At 46.4% G+C, this 15,566-nt stretch overlaps 1 protein-coding gene across 1 annotated transcript in view; it reads right to left on the bottom strand.

The window, feature by feature from the left end:
- Positions 1 to 15,566, bottom strand: part of OTOGL (otogelin like) — a 307,829-nt gene that overhangs the window by 53,060 nt on the left and 239,203 nt on the right. The window contains exon 45 of the mRNA XM_040412979.1: positions 13,612 to 13,713. Within this exon, the coding sequence (XP_040268913.1) occupies positions 13,612 to 13,713 (102 nt within the window). The remainder of the gene's footprint in view (positions 1 to 13,611; positions 13,714 to 15,566) is intronic.

Below are 15,566 nucleotides of genomic sequence, written 5' to 3'. Positions count from 1 at the left end.
ACAAAAAACGCAGTGTTTGCCTGATCAGGCCTGATCTTGTGCCCACACTTGCGTTCAGTCCGCCCCAACGCAGTGACAGAATATTTTTTTCTCTGATCACTGCAAAAATACTGTAAAATCGCTGCGGCGCTATAAAGATCACTTTTGAGCTTTTTGGATCTTTATTAGCGATTGCAGCTTTACTTCGCAAGCACTCCTTTTTACTAGGCAGGTGTGCTCTTTTTCCTGCTCTTTTAGCCCAAAATGTCAAAAAAGGGGTATTCCGCTGAAGAGGCCTACAGGATTCTGGCCCTGATGGATGAACGCGATGGGCACGCCTCACCCGCTGAATCCAGTGGTTCAGAATATGAACCTGTAGACAGCAGTGGCACTCTAACCGCTAGTGAAGATGACGAGGTTAAGGTCCCTGCTATGGTCAGGCATACCCGGCCCCATGTCAGTGTTCTGCATACCCTGCGTGATGAGCCTCATTTGCAGTAGAGTGGTGCTAGCACTGATCTTTTTTATGGTGCGGCATACACCAGCAGCGCAGCACATCCTGGACCTTCTACCAGCACTGCCGTATTCCCTGGTGAAGTGGCGAGCACCAGAAGGGCAGTTCAAGCTGGTACGGTGGCACGTGCATTAACTCCCCCGTCGCAGCCACCACGTTCACAGGCCCGTAGAGCCCTTAGTCTCCCAGAGGTGCTGGCAAACCCAAATTGTCAATCCCCTGCTTCCGCCGCACCCGTATTGCCCCCTTTCACCGCCCAGTCTGGAGTTCGCGTGGAGACAGCTCATTTAGGTTCAGCCCTTGAGTTTTTTGAGCTGTTCTTCACCGCGGATCTCTATGACTTAGTTGTGGCAGAAACCAACCGCTACGCCACACAGTATATAACCGCCAATCCGGTGGAAACCAGTCACAGTTTCCGAATTTAAAATATTTTTGGGCCTCATCCTCAGCATGGGTCTAACTAAAAAAAATGTATTGTGGTCCTATTGGTCTAAAGACCCAATACAATACATACCCATGTTCTCTGCTGCTATGTCCAGGGCACGTTTTGAGGTCATCATGCGCTTTATGCATTTCACTGACAATAAAACCTGTCATCCAAGAGGCCACCCTGCTTATGACTGGCTCCACAAAATTCGGCCCCTCATAGACAATTTGTCATCCAGGTTTGCAGATGTGTATACCCCCAATCAGAACATCTGCATAGACGAGTCCCTTGTACATTTTACCGGGCGCCTTGGCATCAAACAGTACATCCCCAGCAAGCGCGCCCGGTATGGGGTCAAACTGTATAAGCTCTGTGAAAGGGCCACAGGCTATACATATCGTTTTAGGGTCTATGAGGGAAAAGACTCAAAACTGGAGCCGGTCGGATGCCCTGACTACCTGGGGAGCAGTGGCAAGATTGTCTGGGACTTGGTGTCACCCTTACTTCACAAGGGGTACCACTTATACGTGGACAATTTTTACACAAGCGTGGCCCTCTTTCGGCACTTACATATAGACGGAATTCAATGCTGTGGCACCGCGCGACCTAGTCGCCGGGACTTCCCCCAACGGCTCGTTAATACCCGACTTGCACGGGGGGAGAGGGCTGCCTTGTGTGACCAAGAACTGCTTGAGGTGAAGTGGAGGGACAAGAGGGACGTTTACCTTCTGTCCACCATTCACGCAGACACGACTGTACAAATTGAAAGGGCAACTGGAGTCATTGAGAAACCCCTCTCTGTCCACGACTATAACCTTCACATGGGAGGGGTGGACTTTAATGACCAGATGTTGGCTCCCTATTTAGTGTCCTGCCGCACCAGACGCTGGTATAAGAAGGTGTCAGTTTATTTAATTCAATTGGCTGTGTATAATAGTTTTGTTCTCTACAGTAAGGCTGAGAGAACGGGATCCTTCCTAAAATTCCAGGAAGAGATCATTTCGGAACTCCTGTATCCAGGAGGGTCCGTGCCCCAAGTCCCTGATGTAGTTAGCCGGCTACATGACAGACACTTCCCGAGTGTCTATCCTGGTACCCCAACTCACCGTTCCCCAAGAAAAAGATGTTGTGTCTGTAGCAGAGCTGGAATAAGGCGTGACACCACAGTTTTTTGTCCTGACTGTCCTGACCAGCCTGGGAGTGCTTCCGCAAGTACCACACACAGGTACACTATTAGTGTAGGGATCGCGTGACACAGGACAGGCACACAGGGGTCTTAGGGCCCGTATGCTCAATATAAGGAGAATAGCAGAAACTCCTAATGCTGGCCATACATGTAATGATTGTGGAGACCCTCAAATGCCAGGGCAGTACAAACACCCCACAAATGACCCCATTTTGGAAAGAAGACACCCCAAGGTATTCGCTGAGGGACATATTGAGTCCATGAAAGATTGAACTTTTTGTCACAAGTTAGCGGAAAGGGAGACTTTGTGAGAAAAAATAAATAAATCAATTTCCGCTAACTTGTGCCAAAAAAAAAAATCTTTTATGAACTCGCCATGCCCCTTACGGAATACCTTGGGGTGTCTTCTTTCCAAAATGGGGTCACATGTGGGGTATTTATACTGCCCTGGCATTTCAGGGGCCCTAAAGCGTGAGAAGAAGTCTGGAATCCAAATGTCTAAAAATGCCCTCCTAAAAGGTACTTATTGGAATTTGGGCCCCTTTGCGCACCTAGGCTGCAAAAAGTGTCACACATGTGGTATCGCCGTACTCAGGAGAAGTAGGGCAATATGTTTTGGGGTGTCTTTTCACACATACCCATCCTGTGTGTGAGAAATATCTCTGTAAATGACAACTTTTTCCATTTCTTTATACAAAGTTGTCAATTTACAGAGATATTTCTCTCACCCAGCATGGGTATATGTAAAAATACACCCCAAAACACATTGCCCTACTTATCCTGAGTACAGCGATACCACATGAGTGACACTTTTTTGCAGCCAAGATGCGCAAAGGGGCCCAATTTCCAATGAGTACTTTTAGGATTTCACAGGGCATTTTTACGCATTTGGATTCCAAACTACTTCTCATGCTTTAGGGCCCCTAAAATGCCAGGGCAGTATAAATACCCCACAAGTGACCCCATTTTAGAAAGAAGACACCCCAAGGTATTCCGTGAGGGGTATGGTGAGTTCATGTAAAATTAAATTTTTTTGACACAAGTTAGTGGAATACGAGACTTTGTAATAAAAAAAAAATGTAGTAAAAAAAAAATTCCGCTAACTTGTGCCAAAAAATAAATCTTCTATGAACTCGCCATGCCCCTTGTGTGTGAGAAATATCTCTGTAAATTACAACTTTTTAATTTTTTTTATACAAAGTTGTCAATTTGCAGAGATATTTCTCTCACCCAGCATTGGTATATGTAAAAATAGACCCCAAAACACATTGCCCTACTTCTTCTGAGTACGGCGATACCACATGTGTGACACTTTTTTGCAGCCCAGGTGCGTAAAGGGGCCGAAAGTCAAACGAGTACCTTTAGGCTTTACAGGGTTGCTCACAATTTAGCCCCGCCCAAAATGCCAGAACAGTAAACAAACCCCACAAATGACCCCATTTTGGAAAGTAGACACCCCAAGGTATTCACTGAGGGGCATAGTGAGTCCGTGGGAGATAATTTTTTTTTTTTGCCAGAAGTTAACAGAAATGGAAACTTTATTATTTTTTTTTCTCAGAAAGTGTCATTTTCCGCTAACTTGTGAAAAAAAATTAAATCATACATGAACTCACCATGCCCCTCCGCGAATACTTTGGGGTGTCTTCTTACTAAAATGGGCTCATTTGGGGGGTATTTATACTATGCTGGCATTCTAGCGCCTCAAGAAACATGACAGGTGCTCAGAAAGTCAGAGCTGCTTCAAAATGCGGAAATTCACATTTTTGTACCTTAGTTTGTAAACGCTATAACTTTTGCGCAAATCTACACTTATTGGATTTTTTTTTTATCAAAGACATGTAGCACAATAAATTCTGACACAAACTTGTATAGAAATGTAATTATATTTGAACAATTTTACCAGAAAAAGTTAAAAATACACTTTTTTTTGAAAATTGCAGTCTTTTTTGATTAATATCAGAAAAATAAAAAATCTCAGCAGCAATCAAATACCACCAAAAGAAAGCTGTATTTGTGAGAAGAAAAGGAGGTAAAATTCATTTGGGTGCCAAGTTGCATGACCGAGCAATAAACCGTTAAAGTTGTGAAGTGCCGATTTGTAAAAAAGGGCCTGGTCACTAGGGGGGTATAAACCTGTGGTCCTTAAGTGGTTAACATATAGCAATCATCCACTTCGTTTATCGTTCACAGCAGTACATTTCTGTACACAGGGCAATGTGCCACCAACAAACAATGATTTTTTTGGGCCACTTATGATCAAATTACCAAACAAATAAGTGTTTACTCATTTTTCAGCCGACTGGCAGCACATTGACATGGGGAAATTATTGGGAATGAGCATTCATTTCTTACAATTGTCCAGTAATCTGCCTATGTAAATGGGCTCTAAGGGACAACTCCAAATGTTGTCATTAGAGATGAGCGAATCGAAGTTGACGATTTGCATCGAATCCGAATTTCCTCACGCATCATGGCAACGAATCGCATTTTTTCCTAAAATGGCTACTGCACGTGTTAGGACATGAAGCAAGGAAATCTGGGAACAGGGGATCACCCACAATGCCAAGCATGCAGGAAATCAGCAGCGAGCCAGCTCTGTGATGTCATAGCCCTACAAATAGCCTCAGCCATCTTGTAATCAGCCATTTTCCAGCGCACTTAGTGCAGGTAGAGACGTCAGAGGCACTAAGGACAGTGGTAGAAAAGACTTTAAAACTTCTACTTTGCTTTATAGAAGTTCAGGGAAAGGATAAGGGGGAATCATTCCACAGTATTGAAGCAATACAGGGTTCAGTAGGGGAGTTTAAAGCCTACATAATAGGAACAATCCTATTACACCTTGCTGCACTGACTGCGGATCCCAATTGCCATTATACAGCTCTGTAATTCCAGCAAACCGTTCTTGTTATTGGGGTGCAAGTGCTGTTTGATACAGCCATTAACAGGGTTTATTACAAGGAAATATTTCTACGTCTCATAGGGGAGGAACTGCTCTGTGTCCTTCATCAATAAATTGAATCCTGGCTTTCTCCGCAACAACTCAAAATCGAAACCATGGTGACCGACAATGGGAAGAACATGTTGTTGGAGCTGCATCAAGGAGGGCTGAGCCATGCTCCCTGCATGGCACACGTGTTCAATCTAGTTGTCAAGCGGTTCCTGAAGTCTTCCAACCATCTGCAAGACATCCTAAAAATGGCCAGGAAAGTTTGCATGCACTACAGCCACTCGTACACCGCAAAGCACAGCCTCCTTGAGCTGCAGCGGAAGAACGGCATCCCCCAATATAGGCTGATATGCGACGTTTCCACACGCTGGAATTCCACCCTCCATATGTTGGACCAAGTGGACAGGAGTACTTCCCAGTGTAACTTCGATGTCAGCCAGTGGCAGCTCTCGCGTGACACCTGCCGTTTGATCAGGCCCTTTGAGGAGGCCACGTTATTCGTCAGTCACCAGGACTACGGGGTGAACAATTTCATTCCGTTGCTTCATGTCCTGGAACAGATGCTGGTAAATCTGGCTGGTCAGGGGACTGGAGACGTGGCGTCTAGATCTCACAGCCACATGAGGCTGAACTGGAGCTGAACTGGAGGAGGACATTGGAGCACAAGCAATGTGTAGCGAAATTAGTGGTTTTTCTACACAGGTGACAGGAGAGGAGGAGCTGGAGCAGCCAGAGGAGCTATAGGGCGATTAAGAAGATGAGGCAGAGGACCCAGACACCCCGTGGCAGTATGCAGTGGAGAAGGAGGCATGGAGTCCCTCCGAGTCACTTGCACAAATGGCCCGATGCATGCTCACTTGCTTGCGTAGTGACAGCAGAATTATCACCATATTTCTGGCTCTCCACCTTGTTGGACCCTCGCTACCGGTTGAAAATGGGGGCCTTTTTTACACTCGCTGAGAGGGAGGACAAACTGAACTACTAGAGAGAGACATCCTATGTAGTCAGTTGGCCGCTGCCTACCTGCGCCATCGTCCATCCTCTCGCAGGTCTGACCGGGATGGGGCCCTCTGCGCTCACGTTCCTCTGCCATGGCTGCTGTGGCAGGGTGGGGGATTAGGAGCAGTTCCAGCTCCATCAGCATCAACTTGAGTCTAGAGTCGCTGATGAGCAGCTTTCTTCACCCGCCTAGTGAAGAAACTACTCACCAGCAGCAGTAGCAGATAGACCTGGGACCGGACCTGAACCAGCAGGTGGTGGCATACTTGGACAGCACCCTGCCACCCCACATTGAAGATCTGCTGGACTACTGGGCAGCCAAACTGGATTTATGGCCGCAACTGGCAGAGTTTGCCCTGGAAAATCTGTCCTTCCCGCCCAGTAGTGTGGCATCAGAGCAGGTGTTTAGTGCGGCGGGGGCTAAAGTTACCCCAAGGACTCGCCTGTCCACCCAAAATGTGGAGAGACTGACCTTTGTCAAGATGAATCAGACGTGGATCAGCCAGGATTTCCACCCACCAATGCCTGATGCATCAGACTATATCACCCATGGTTCCCAGTATTAAATGTGACCAGTGCGGCCTCCCCTCTTCCCCCCCCCTAATTAAAATCCCCCCCCCATCATTGGTGGCAGCGGAGAGTTACGATCGGAGTCCCAGTTTAATCGCTGGGGCTCCGATCGGTTACCATGGCAGCCAAGACGCTATTGCAGTCTTGGCTGCCATGGTTACTTAGCAATAAATAGAAGCATTATACTTACCTGCGATGTTTGTGACCGGCCGGGAGCTCCTCCTACTGGTAAGTGAAAGGTCTGTGCAGCGCATTGCTTATAGCACAAACCTGTCACTTACCAGTAGGAGGAGCGCCTGGCCGGTCACAGACATCGCAGCTCGCAGGTAAGTATAATGCTTCTAAAAATTGCTAAGTAACCATGGCAACCAGGACTGCAGTAGCGTCCTGGTTGCCATGGTTACCGATCGGAGCCCCAGCGATTAAACTGGTACTCCGATCGGTACTCTCCGCTGCCACCAATGATGGGGGGGGATTTTTAAATAGGGGGGGGGGGAGAGGGGAGGCCGCACTGGTCACATTTAATACTGGGAATCCGCACTGGCCACCAATGAATATAGAGGGAGGGGGGCCGCACTGGTCACATTTAAGACTGGGGAGGAAGGGAGGGGGGGGCCGCACTGGCCACCAATGAATATAGAGGGAGGGGGGCCGCACTGGTCACATTTAATACAGGGGAGGGAGGGGGTCTGCCCCCTCCTGCCTGGCAGCACCTGATCTCTTACAGGGGGCTATGATTCACACAATAATTTTGCGGATCACAGCCCCCTGTAAGAGATCGGGTGCTGCCAGGCAGCAGGGGGCAGTCATGTACACAGTACTTTTAGTATATTCTAACTTAAAGCGTCCCCATCACCATGGGAACGCCTCTGTGTTAGAATATACTGTCGGATCTGAGTTTTCACGAAGTGAAAAATCAGATTTGTAAAAACCAGTTATGCAGACGGATCCGTTCTGAACGGATGCAAGCGTTTGCATTATAGGAGCGGATACGTCTGTGCAGACACCAGACGGATCCGCTCCAAACGCAAGTGTGAAAGTAGCCTAAGTCTTCTATATTACAGCAGAATCCAGTATCCTGGAGATTGCCTCCACAATCACCACTACCATTAAAGGAAAATAAATGAACATGCAGCAGGTTGTGATGAGCTGCGTCTTTACTTGCTAGGCATCTCTCTGATAATGGTTTTGATGGAGTGAGGAGGAAATCTCCTTGATAACGAATGCTGTTGTAGTATGTAGGAACAAATTACCATATGAGGGCACACAAGACGCAACAAGCCTTTAGCGGTGTTTGAAGAATGCAGTATGGTATTGTGTGCGTTCCAGGGCAGAACGCATAAACGACGTCACTTCCGGTATGTCACATCCGGTTGAGTGGCGGGGAACACGAGATGATATGATATGATGGGATTTAGGAATAGATTGATGTAGAAGGACTTCGGTAGTATCATTCCTTACCCCCTGATGAAGCTTTGAGCGAAACACTCGTCGGGGTGCAGGCAGGGGCGTACATAGAAACCACTGGGCCCCACAGCAAGAATCTAAATTGGGCCCCCATTCCCCTTTTATAGCCCCTCCCACTACCCATTCCAGGCCTCTCTCTTTGTTCCATGAACTATGTTTGCTGCTGCGTTTTATAATTTATGCATCAGGGCCGGATTGGGATTACAAAACAGGCCTGGCAGACAAAAGAGGTATAATAGATGCAGTGTGTACAGGTATATAGTATATACAGCAGTGTACTGATATGTGAGGAACATGGTATAATATATGCAGTGTGTACAGGTATATAGTATATACAGCAGTGTATTGATATGTGCAGTACAGGGTATATTATATGCAGTCTGTACAGATATATAGTATATACAGTAGTGTAATGTGAGGTACGAGGTATAATAGATGCAGTGTGTACAGATATATTGTATATAGCAGTGTACTAATATGTGAGGTACTAGCTATAATAGATGCAGTGTATACAGGTATATAGTAAATATAGCAGTGTACTGATATGTGAGGTATAAATTACAGCTCGTACCTCACATATCAATCCAATACTGTATATACAATATACCTGTACACACTTCATCCATTATACCTCGTACCTAACATATCAGTACACTGCTGTATATACAATATATCAATACACACTGCATATATTATACCTCGTACCTCACATATCAGTACACTGCAATATATATTAGATATCTGTATATATTGCATCTATAATACTGTTTAATATATGCAGTGTGTGTATATATATATAGATGTGAGGCATACAAGGTATAATACTGTAGATGCATTGTTTATAGAAATATGTGGTCAGTTATGCATTATGGTCACTGTGTGGGAGGTACATGAGGTAGTGGTCACTGTACCTGTCTGAAGTATTATACATGAGTGTGCAATCAGTAAAAACAGGGCATGGGGGGGGGGGGGGGGGGGGGGAATAAATGACAAGAAGTGGAGGACCTCCTCTTACCACTCCATTCCAGTCTGTATGGATCAATGCAGACTGTGATGATTACCACAACTCGTGCCCACTTGACGTCAACTACGTCGAGCTCACGAGACGTGGTATGGTCACGGGGTCTACCAAAAACGTGAAGTTACGCCCTCCCGTGGAGCACGTAAGGTCAGGTTGGTATAGCTTACACCCACCTCCTGTCCACGCGGGCACAGAGAGGCAACAAGCTGACAGAGCCTTTTCACTGCCGCAGTGAAACAGCGACTCCTCAGCCTGGGTATCTGCCACCAGTTCTGGTTTGATATAAGCCCGGTCCGCTAACGGGATTATATAGGGTCAGGAACCAACCCGCGGTAGCTTATAACTAGGCCAAAACACGGACGTGGGGATTCGTGATCGAGATACAAGATAGCACAAGATTAAATTATAGATTTAATCGCCGTATGGGCACACTAGATAATACACAATATACACAGACAATATATACAGTGGTCTGAGGTTACAGATTACAGGTCATATGGTTACAACAGGGTTAAGCAGTGGAAAAGTCAGTTACCGAGTATGATGAAAGTTCCCTTGAGATGTTCTTTGCTGGACTCCACATGAAGGGCCGTAGTCTCAGCTATTCCCTGGGTCCCTCTAAACACATGTGTAGGATGTGACCCCTCTTCAGAGAAAGACGCGCCTACTTGCTGGCACCAGACTTTTAACCTGTAGCCGGCCCCTCCCCTCCCGGCCTCAGGGAGGGGTCCACTCCCCCTCTTCTGGGCTGGCAGCAAATGACCCACAAAACCCTTTAGGGTTCATAGTTCCAGACCAGAGGGTCATAGGGAGATGGTTCTGGGACCAATGGACCTGCCTGGGTTCCGGCTACAAGTAGAGCCCAAACCTGGTACCGTTATGTGGTTTCTATGGGGAGATATGGATATCTCTCTACCCTGACCTCGTCTCATTAAAGGGGTTATCCCATCATAATGATCACTGTTAAATCTGTTAATGATTTGACAGTGATCATTTTTGTAAATATACTTTATTAACAAATTCCTACCGATTAGGATAAAATTCATCCCCACTTACCTTATTGTTGTCATTCGGTCTCCCCTGGTTACGACCACCGCTCTTCTGCAAAATCCTGATGGTCGTGCTTGCCCAGAAGACTCCTTCTTTTCTCCCGGCCGGGCCACTCGCTGTCCTGAACGCGCACGCTGCCGCGCATGCGCGACGGTGACTTCTTCCTGGCCAGAATAGTACAGAGCTGCGAACGCGCACGCCGGCTCTGTACTATACTGGCCAGAAATAAGTCACAATGGCGCATGCGCAGCGGCGTGCGCTTTCAGTCCAGTGCGCGGCCCGGCCGGGAGAAGACTTCAATCAAGATGAAGCCCGCCCCCAGCCAGAATCCAGGAAGTGAACGCGCGGTGGCAGCAGGTAAGTATAAAAACGCAAAGTGGGATAACCCCTTTAAACAAAGACCATGGGAACGTACCTCGTGGCCACCGGGACACAAATATGTATCCGGTTTGCGCCTGCGATGGCCAGGCGGTTCATAATTCCTTATGAAAGGTAGGTGCCAACATGTCTGGGAGGTCTCATTGATCCTGGGCAAAGGCAGATACCCCCTGCTGGGGGTTTTCCTGCAATATTCCGTTGGCTCCAAACTGGTGGAGGTGAGGTGTGACCTTCTCCTTGAAGCCTGGACCCCCTGGGGGGAGGAGGGTGGAAACTAATTTTGTATGTACACTGAGTATGCCAAGAGGACTGGGGCTTTGAAGCAGGGAAGCAGGGCCCTCCTGTGGAGTTCACTACCTCCGCTATCTGTCAGCACATGGGGGTGTGAGGACATGGCTGACAGTAAATATTAATCCATATTCCTCACACAGACCTCTACAATTCTTCCAAGGCTTTTAGAGGTTTCTCAAACTGAATTACATAACATTATGGTTTTGTGAACATCAAAAGTATTATTGCATTATTTCTCTGGAACAAGTCCTACCATTCCGCAACATTATAGATGCTTCCCCCCCCCCCACCCCTTTCCTTCCCTCTGACCCTCCTACATCCCTTCCTCTTTTTGTTTGTTATTCTGTGATTTGTTTTTTCCCTTTTGATTGTACTATATCAGATGTATTCTTTTATTGGCGCCCTTGTAGGGCTAACAAAGAATGTATGTCCTAACTGTTGTAAAACCAATAAAAATAATTTTAAAACAAACAAACAATGCAGAGCTGATTGTGAACTTCTAATACTTACTGTTAGGGGTTGAAGGACCTGTGATGATGTCATCACAGGTCCTGGTAGATGTACCTTTCAAACCTAGGAACTACATCATTTTTGGTGCAGTTCCTTTGCTAGATCCTGCAGGACCTGTGATGCTGAAGATGATGTCATCACAGGCCCTGGCAGATGCACTGTTCTAACCTGGGAACGACATTTTACACTGTGCAGTTCCCTTACAGGACCTCTGATGACATCATCAAAGGTCCTTTAGCTTTAGGAAGATAGACGTGAGCAATTAGGGGGCGGGGCCTCTCCTCCACTGCGGCCCCTCTTCCTCACGGGCCCCATAGCAGCTGCGTGGTCTGCCTATATGGTAGGTACGCCACTGGGAGCAGGGTCCCTTTGGTTGGTATGGTACATTTATCATTTACTTTTCAGACTGTTGTCTGGTCTTACTGGGCGTTTTGTACTTAGCTCTTAGTCACCGAATTGCACTTGGACAGTATTACTTATTTCTCTACATTATATATAAGTGTGACCAGGATGGGTGATATCTCTTTATGGTAGTAACCATGTGCCATGCATAGTGATTCCCTGCTTTGGCTATATGCCTTATGTATTTCTCGCACCAGGCATCCTCCATTGTATGCATTTTTGCTGGGGATTGCCAATAGCAGCGGACCACAAGTGCAGAATCTGTTCCCCCCCCCCCCCCCCCCCCCCCCCGGTATAGATGCACCACTGCATATGGGGTTGAGCACTTCCTGCTTTTTAATACCACGCCAATTTGTAGTTTGTATTTTTAATTTTTTGGAGGTGTAGAAACTCCTAGTCTGAATGTGCCTTTATTTCCATCTACAGGCAGCATTCTGGTGGACATGTGAGGCCCGGGCTATATCAGCCAGTCTTGGGTGGGGCTCAGAGCTCTCTGCCTCCTCCTATTGTATGCATGGTCACATGCTGGAGGTTACTGGGAGATTGCTTTGAGTCGGACCTTGCGCTCCTGTAATTCGCCCACTGGCTCCTGGTATTGCCCATACGGCCCAGGTAGGTTTAGCGTTAGGTCCCGAGCTACTTGAGAAACCTTGGCGTGGTGCTCGGGATCAGACATGTCCTCATGTAGGACATGTTGGCTAATCTCTCAATTTTAACACCAGTTTGAGGGCTTAGTAAGACCGCAGAGTGCACCTGTCTTTGTTTTTGTTATATTATATATACTGTTTATCACATCCACACATTTGCTATCCTGTGTAGGATGTCCATTGTGGTACTTGTGGTCCACTGCAGGCATCCTCCATTGTATGCATTTTTGCTTGGGATTGCCATTAGCAACGGACCACAAGTGCAGGATCTGCCCCCCGGTATAGATGCACCACTGCATATGGGGTTGAGCACTTCCTGCTTTTTAATACCACGCCAATTTGTAGTTTGTATTTCTCGCACCACCACAGATCCTATGTTTTAATCATGTTATTTTATTGTAATCTTGTAATAAAGATTCATTGTTTTACTCTATTTCCGCCTGTTGCTTTATGCTGTTTATTACTTGTGGGTCTAGCTCGGCAAAGTTGTATTGTTATTTGCCCATTTATTTTTTGGAGTATAATTCTAAAAATGTACAAAAAATAAAACAGATAAGAAAAATAATAATACATATAGAATTTCTCACATTATATATTGTGAGGGGTAGCTTACTTCCAGGGGACCATCCTCACAGATACAGCTTCAGGACACAAATTTAAGGTCCAAACAGTGCATTTATTGTGGAACACCAGCAAAAGCAAAACAAACAAAACAATAAACACTCACCTGTCCAGGCTCTAACTAAACACAGTATTCCTGACTCACCTAAGTTCCCGTTCACACACACGTGAACTCATGCGGCTTTCCCAGCCAATGTCCCACAGCCTCCTGGCTGTGCAGAGCACAGTACACCCACTGTCTCCTGTCCAATGTCTCTTGTGGGGGATTGGGGCTCAGCAGTCCTCCTGACTATGGCCCTGCGACTCTCCCAGGCGTCGCTTCGTCCCCCAACTTCAGGCTATCTCCCAGCCTCGTGGTCCCTCAGCCTTGCCCAGCTGAGATCACACTCACAGAGCCTCCAGGCCTCTGTCCATGGGTAACACACTCCCCCCTTACTAACACACTGGGAGGTGCTTCATGCCAGCCTGAGTACCTCCAGCTGGTCTCACCTGTGGTGGAATAGGGGTGTGGACCGCACTATCCACCCCTTCCTTGCCTCTAACCTGTGTGAGACCTATCACTGTCTCACAATATAAATTCTCTGCCTAATAGAAATACTTACCACATTGTAACTGAGGGCAGCAGGTCACTGGGCTGTATTCAGCAACCAATCGTTCTCCACTTTTACACATTACAGTTTTTTCACATAAAGTTGTATTACAGTCTGTAATTATACAAAATAGTATATAAATAGTACATAAATATTACATTACAATTGACTTTTTTCAATTGACTATACAAATTAGGGCTCAGGTGCACCAAGGTGGGGGCTAACCACTTGGTTCACTCTAGCTCTTCTACTCTGCTTCTTAGGACACTCCCCCTTGACCACATGATTGACAGGGATCCAGGTGGAGGTAAAAATGTCCAGGGCAGCATAGGGGAGGAGCTAAGGTGCACTGAGTGGATAGGGCCTATCCTCAGTACATTTAAGCCCTAATACGCATATTTTTTAAAAGATAATTATTTTAAATGCCGAAACCAATCCTGGTCAGAAAGATATTTTTTTAATTAGCAGGGTCAACCCTGCCATGCATGGTGACTGGTTTAAAAGGGTTCATCCTGCTGACAGATGCCCTTTAATTTGGAGTTGATCAATATGAATCGGAATATTGGAACTCCATCCAATTCCTCCATGTTTAAAGGTGCCCATACACCTTAGGCTACTTTCACACTGGCGTTTAGGTTTCCGTTTGTAAGATCCGTTCAGGGCTCTCACAAGCAGTCCAAAACAGATCACTTTTGCCCTTAATGCATTCTGAATGGAAAAGGATCCGCTCAGAATGCATCAGTTTGCCTCCGTTCCGTCTCTATTCCGCTCTGAAGGCGGACACCAAAACGTTGCTTGCAGCGTTTTGGTGTCCGTCTGAAGAAACTGAGCCAAACGGATCCGTCCTCACACACAATGCAAATCAATGGGGACTGATCCGTTTTCACTGACACAATCTGGCACCATGGAAAACGAATCCGTCCCCCATTTACTTTCAATAGTGTTCAAGATGGATCCGTTTTGGCTATGTTAAAGATAATACAAATGGATCCGTTCTGAATGGATGCATGCGGTTGTATCATCTGAACGGATCTGTCTGTGCAGATCCATAATGGATCCACACCAAACACGAGTGTGAAAGTAGCCTTAAAAATGATGAAAATTAGAAACTTCAACAATAAGAATTGTTGGCCCGGGTAGAATTTAACGACAAACAATTATTTTAGTCAACCGATGACAGAACGGTATTGGTCTGGAAACAAATCAGTCATGACATTTTCATCCTATAAATATAAAATATTTCTTTCATTAAAAGAATTATCTCCAAAAAATAATTTGTCCATCACCGATTGTCATTGAAGATCTAATGCCAGTTTGAATGACTGTTAAGGCCAATATAGACTAAAATGGGTAGATCTGTGTCTGCAAACAGGGCCGGTGCAAGGATTTTTGCACACACAAGCGAAGCTACATTTTGGCGCCCCCTTCCCCACAACTCGTTGGGGGTGATGTAAAAAGGAGGGCGTGATGTGACATGGAGGGGGATGAGAAATGTGACACGGAGGGGGGAGAAATGTGACACGGAGGGGGTTGAAATGTGACACGGAGGGGGATGAGAAATGTGACATGGAGGGGGATGAGAAATGTGACATGGAGGGGGTTGAAATGTGACATGGAGGGGGATGAGAAATGTGACATGGAGGGGGATGAGAAATGTGACATGGAGGGGGATGAGAAATGTGACATGGAGGGGGATGAGAAATGTGACATGGAGGAGGGAGAAATGTGACATGGAGGGGGATGAGAAATGTGACATGGAGGGGGATGAGAAATGTGACATGGAGGGGGTTGAAAAGTGACATGAGGTCGGAGAAATGTGACATGGAGGGGGGAGAAATGTGACATGGAGGGGGATGAGAAATGTGATATAGGGGGTGATGTGACATGGAGGGGGAGAAATGTGACATGGAGGGGGGAGAAATGTGACATGGAGGGGGGAGAAATGTGACATAGGGGGGTGATGTGAC

The sequence above is a fragment of the Bufo bufo genome, chromosome 1 (assembly GCF_905171765.1).
Source record: "Bufo bufo chromosome 1, aBufBuf1.1, whole genome shotgun sequence".
Classification (NCBI taxonomy): Eukaryota; Metazoa; Chordata; class Amphibia; order Anura; family Bufonidae; genus Bufo; species Bufo bufo.
Note: the sequence above shows the minus strand (reverse complement) of the source record. Positions and strands in the feature narration are given on the sequence as shown.